We start from the raw sequence: 6,454 nt of genomic DNA, 5'->3' as shown, positions 1-6,454 counted from the left end.
AATAACTATAAATAAGTATTTAAGTTTGAGAGTAGGCAAAAGCTAACATGAACCTTTATGAATACAATTTCCTGATTATTTTACTTAGCTACACAGGTGACGAATATATTGCTCCATAATTGTTGACAAAATGTTCCTGTAGCATGCTAAAAGTTTGTTTACATTCAGTAAAAATCATGAGAAATGAAGAGAAATCTGTGTTTATAAAAAATTGAAATGTATATAGACAACTTAAGGTTAATGTTTTTGGTTAATGTTTACTAAATCCCAGGATTATCGAGTTATTAAGTTTATTATAGTCAATCTTTTACTAGGAAAATAAATAAATGGGAAATGACTAATCTAACTGAGGTAACAGACGAACAACTTAAAGTATTAAAAGGTAAGTTCGTTGAATAATTTTAAACAAAACTCTGACAGATTGTACACCTTGTTTGATGTATTCCTTAATCTCATACAAATATGACAAGCCATGATTGCAATAAGTCATGCAAAAATTACTGGATGTACTTGAGGAGAACCTTATTCTGGCTAACAGATACCTACCTCAGAAACTGGACAATATATTAAAATTTAAAAAGTGTTGGCATAGTGTCAACAGAACAGTGTAGTGCCAGAACAGAGAGGTGATACAAAGCTTCATATTCAACAGTTACATAAAACACAGTGATGTATTCCATCAGTGTATAAAAATCTGTTTACCTATGTGCATTGTCTGGTGACGGATTCCCACTGCCAGCTTAAGCAAAAAAAATTGAACTCTAAATCCTCTTCATTATTTTTGAGGATTGAGAAATTTATTTTGCATTGTTTCTTTTTAGATTTTGCTACTTCCGAAAACAAAGAATTAGTCTCTCAGTTGGAAGATATTTTGGAAGATGTAGCAAAAACAGGTCAATATATGTAAGTATTATGCACGCATATCAATGAGGAATTGCGCGCCTTAAGCTTTAATAATTTGTGTGCATGAGCGATCCTAAAACATAAATTAAAAAAAAAGTAAAAAATTAAAATAACAAAATTTCTCTGCTCTGTACGTTGCACAGAAGTTGCTGTGCTGGGTTGCTGTGCAGAAGAAAAGTAGTACAAGTTTCTTCCAGCTATGCTCTTCATAATTTTTTATTAAAATTAGTTTGATCCAACTATCTTACTTGGGTGTTTCTTAAGGTCTATTATCTTGCAATTTTTTTTATGTGTTTAGTTCGGTTGTGATCTATGTTTTTTTTCATTTTCATGTTTTGCTGCCAAAGTTTGAAAAACCATTTTTGTTCTCAATGGAATTCTTTTGTATTCTGTTATGTATATTATTTGTAAGATGGGGGTTTATAAAATACACATTTTTAGCAAAATGTAAAATAAGCCTCTAAGCTGTTTAAAAAGTAGATAAATTGGTTTCAGGTTCAAAAACCATCTGCAAATCTTTTCTAATGCGATGCACAAGATTCCCATAAATACATTTATGTAAAAAATTTTTTTATAAACATTTCATGCACATACCATGAACAGATCAATATCAATACATAATGAGGCTAGTCTTCCCCGAATATATATTTGCGAAAAAAAGAGTTTTTTTCATCATCACAAGTGAAGTTATTATTATTTATGTTACATATAATTGACCATTTTTTCAGATGTAAAAAAGATGTGAATTAAACCCATTCACTTGTTGAAATATACCTAAACAACCATATCTTTCACTGGCATTCAGATCGTTTTCCTGGAATTTTTTTAGTGGCTCTACAACACAGACTTTCAGTGTATTCAGTTATCAGTTCAAAATATCCTAGAGGGTCATTAATAGTAATTGGTTGTAAGAGGGTCATTAATATACCCCGTCGAACCCATGCTAGCATGGAAACCAGATGTTAAGCCGAGAATGATGGTCTTGTTGTTTTTTGTTGTTTTATCTTTTGATCACTGCAGAGTGTCTGTGAGCTTGTGTTTACACTTTTTAAGTATTTTCGATTCTTTTGTTATATACCACAGTTTTACCTTTTTTCTGTGTCTTCCAAATTTCGAAAATTAAAAAAAAGGAAAAAAACATCTCTGTTAATGAAATTTGCAGACTTTTATTGGGTATAATTGCTATTAAAATGCTAGTTCTTATATCAGTTGAATGAATGTTTGTTACTCATTGAAAGCATTATTTTGTTTACACGTTTTTTGTACTTTGCACATTTAGATTTCCATGGCATTTCATGAAGCCATTGTATGTGTACAAACTTGACAAGGTAAAGTAGTTGATTACACTATACTCTTTTTGTAGAAAATGTTGATGTTGAGAATTGACCTTATTTTTCTGTTGAATTTTATCCTCTAGTTTTCTTCTGTTTTTATCAGAATAGTCTGCTTGTATGTATAACCTTTTCAAATTTGTTGCATTAACATGATCATTATAGAATACTAAAATACTTGATGATTATAAAGATAAGTTGTGATTGTAAAAAGTTCCGTATATGTGTGTGCATCCTGACAGGCAAGAAAAGAAGGACCACATAAACCAGTCATCACTTAAATTTTAATGATGTCAGCAAAGATTAATCAATACACAAATTTATTAACCTGTTCTTTCCATTATATAGATCTTAAAATGACGTGGTAAAAAATTATTGTTTGTTGCAGTCTTGTCATCATTGTTTTAGTTTTGTCTAGGTCACAGCAGCATTTTTAAAGTCTACTCCACCTGTGAAAAGTGATGGAACTGAAGACAAGACAAATTTATTAACCTGTTCTTTCCATTATATAGATCTTGAAATGACGTGGTAAAAAACTGTTTGTTGCAGTCTTGTCATCATTGTTTTGTCTAGGTCACAGCAGCATTTTTAAAGTCCACTCCACCTCTGAAAAGTGATGGAACTGAAGACGAGGCTGAGATAAAAAATTTAGATAACTTTCGCAATGAGCTATTGGAAATCTTTGACAAATTTATATGGTATGTTTGAAGGTGTTATTAATTATAGAAAATTTTCTGTTCTTTATATTATGACTTTCCAAGCTAAATTTCTTTACCACCTGCCCATATAAACCATGTGTGTGTGCCTGGGTGTGTTATGTGTTGCATGTGCAACGTATAACACACCTAGATCTTGAACGAATGATTGTGTTCCTTTTGTATCTTGCTTTTTAGCATGCTGCTTATGTTTAAATAAATAATGTAAGATTCTTTGTTGCTGCAAAAACTTTTTCCATTTTTTTGTATTTATACCAAACTTTTTTATGGTGTAGGGATACAAGTTCTCTTGGAAAGCTTTAAATTTTTATTTCATTTTTTCGTGTTATTTTTCTAGTGCTCCTTTCACCATTCAGAGAGTTTCTGAATTGTTAACAAATCCAAAGAAGCATTATAAATCAACTGCAAAATTCTTCCGTGGACTAGAAAAGGTAAATTGTTTGTTCATCTTCATTTACAGTGTCACTAAACATATACTTGTCTTTGAAATGTCAACTCTTAATTTCAACATGATGGTATTAAATAGTGACTTCAATTCTTAATCTTCAGTCACATTGACACCTTTTTTGTTGTTTTTTTTTTAATTAAACATTAACCACATCTTGAATATTTATTCTCGATTATAAAAAATTGTGTTTTCTTTTGCACAGAACATACTGGTTGTAAGCACAGTAAATCATATTCCACTGGAACAAAGACCAATTTTAAAGTAGGTGTTTTATTTCATATATTCTGGGTCATTCAAAGAGGCATAAAGAAACAAAGTAAATCAATATTGTAGACCTCTAGACTAGCTCCTAGATAATTATGTTATTGTCATGATATTCAAACTTTTAAACTTTAGAGGAATATCAGAAGAATATAAATTACATTTTTATCAGATATAAGATATCATTTTATGGAGGTAAAAGATGAATAAATTTTTGTTGAAATTGGTAAAACAAATTACAACTTTTTCTTACATATCCTAGGCGCTCACATGTTGAAGACATTCCAGAGACTAATCAAAATGGTTATATTGAGACTGAAATAAAACCACCAGTTAAGAAGCCTGTTCCTGATGAAGAAGCAAAGGCCTCTAATACTAGTGTGGAACGAGTTGTAGAAAGCGATACAACAAACAATGAAGCAGCTGTTAAAAATGAAACCAACAAAAATCCTCAGGAATCTTTAGAGAGTATGTTACTATGTAAGGAGAAAGTTAACGATGATGATGCAAAAAGTAATACACAAGTTGGTGAGCTAGCTACACCTTCTAAGGAGAAGAACACAACCGTGAAAGAAGATGAAGTCAATGATAATGATAATGAATTATCAAATAATCTATCAACAGGTATCTCTAAACAGTTTTTTCATGCTTAACACTAATTGGTTAAACCTAGGGCTAAGAAGTTCATAATACTAATTGGTCTAACTTTTTATCTTAATTGTAATACTTGCTGTCTGTGAGCCAATTTTAAAAACAGGTTTGTAATCAAAAAAGCCCTTTCTAACCGCACTTACAGTCATAGTAATAATCCCTTTCCAGGTAAATTTCATTACTTCATGTTAACAGGTAGGCAAGGCTGCACAAAATAGCAATGCTGGAAATATGTATGGCAGTTGATATTCTGTGGAAATTATCATAGGCTAACAACTAGTTAAAAAATAATAATAACCAATATTAAGACCATAGATGCGAACAAAAATAGAAAAAAAAATTTATTTCAAAAACTTAAAAATAATATTTGCAAATACATTTTTTCCATTTGCTTATTAAAGACTAATTGAAAATATTTTGCCAATCATTGAGGTGTTGTTCCTTTGAAACTGGGTAGAGTTTTCCTTGTTATTCAGGGTTCATGAGTCTTTCAAAATCTAATAAAATTCTTTAAAAAAAAGATAATACAGTAATTTAAAAAAATTGTTGAATTTCTGCGCCCGAAGGCGTAGGAAATTCTTTAAAACCGTCGTTTTTTTCTTTCGGAGCATTTTTTGAGAAAAAATCGACCCTGGGATTTCACGTTGTTCCGTCACAGATGTAAACTTCGTACCCAAGCTCCTTAACTACTGGGAAGTCTCGTATTGACGTTTCAGGCCAAAATTGGTATTTTTTTCAACAAAATTCGGCACAGTTAACAAAAAAAGTATGCTGAACATAATGGTGACATAATAATTTTGATTTTTGTCACCTAAATGTCATTTTAGGCCAAAATTGGTCCAAAAATTAGAACTACTTTATTTTCAACAAAATTTGGCACAGTTAACAAATAAAGTATGCTGAACATAATGGTGACATCAAAATTGTGATTTCTTGTTACCTAAATGTCATTTTAGGCCAAAAATGGTCCAAAAATTAAAACTACTTTATTTTTGACAAGTTTTGGCACAATTAACAAAAAAAGTATGCTGAACATAATGGTGACATCAAAATTTTGATTTTTGTCACCTAAATGCCATTTTTGGCCAAAATTGGTCCAAAAATTAAAACCACTTCATTTTCGGCTAAATCTGGCACAGTTAACAAATAAAGTATGCTGAAAATGATGATGGTACAAAAGTTTGATTTTTTGTCACCTAAATGTCATTTCAGGCCAAAATTTATCCAAAAATTAAAACTGCTTTATTTGCGACAAAAATTGACACAGTTAATAAAAAAAGTATGCTGAAAATGATGGCGACATCAAAATTTTGATTTTTTGTCAACTATTGCCATTTAAGACCATAAACAGTTGTATTAACAATTTCTTTTAAAATGTGAGTTTAATGACACGTTTCGTTTTGTTTGCGTTTGTTGTAAGATATAATGTCACTGGTGTGCTTTATCTTCAGAGGTTCATGCACCAAACCCCTTCGAATGTTTGGAACAATAACACAACGAATTAGCAGGTTTTCATCAAATATTTTGGTAGCGCACGGAAATTCTTAGAGCCCCCAGGGCTTCTTGTTAAAGATTCAGATCTTAGTTCTAAACAAAATGTAATAATTGTTTAATGAATAATTTTCAGCTGCAATTGTCTTGGTAGAAACAGATAATGTGGAACAAATTATACGTCAAATTTTACCTAAGGCAGGATAAAATTCCGTTTTTAGACAGACCCATCAAAACGTATATTCTATACCAGTCAACCATAAATATAAACATTATTTTTAATTATAAATAACATTTTTTTCTACTACTTAACCGGTGATTTATTTTCCTGACAAACCATTTTGATTCATATTTTTTACCTTGTGAGATTAATAGCTTCAGTTTGTTGGGAACTAATAATTATTTATGTATTTTAGAGAGCACACCGCCAGATGGAATGGTCGATAAAGAGCAAGTTTCTATGGAGGAGGGATAGACCATACATCTGTTTTATACTAATTAGAAATTTTTAGTGTCTGTGGAATGAATGAAGTGCTTTTTTAGACTACTGTATATTTCTGGTATAATTAAATAAATGTATTGTTGTATATCTTTTGTTGTTTAAATTAGGTAACCAAAGTATCCAGAAGCGTTTGTACTGAAGTTTATTATTA

General features: G+C 30.6%; 1 protein-coding gene across 1 annotated transcript; it reads left to right on the top strand.

Moving 5' to 3' along the window:
• Positions 1-260: 260 nt before the first annotated feature.
• LOC130625030 (serine/threonine-protein phosphatase 4 regulatory subunit 2-like) lies at positions 261-6,388 on the top strand. The gene is made up of 8 exons (XM_057440116.1): positions 261-382; positions 822-903; positions 2,183-2,231; positions 2,808-2,932; positions 3,288-3,381; positions 3,601-3,659; positions 3,922-4,283; positions 6,218-6,388. The coding sequence occupies exons 1-8, from the start codon at positions 334-336 to the stop codon at positions 6,274-6,276; spliced, it is 879 nt and encodes a 292-aa protein (XP_057296099.1). The 5' UTR covers positions 261-333; the 3' UTR covers positions 6,277-6,388.
• The last annotated feature ends 66 nt before the right edge of the window (positions 6,389-6,454 follow it).

The sequence above is a fragment of the Hydractinia symbiolongicarpus genome, chromosome 14 (assembly GCF_029227915.1).
Source record: "Hydractinia symbiolongicarpus strain clone_291-10 chromosome 14, HSymV2.1, whole genome shotgun sequence".
In the NCBI taxonomy this organism is placed as follows: domain Eukaryota; kingdom Metazoa; phylum Cnidaria; class Hydrozoa; order Anthoathecata; family Hydractiniidae; genus Hydractinia; species Hydractinia symbiolongicarpus.
The sequence above is the reverse complement of the archived record's forward strand: the minus strand, read 5'-3'. Positions and strand labels throughout refer to the sequence as shown.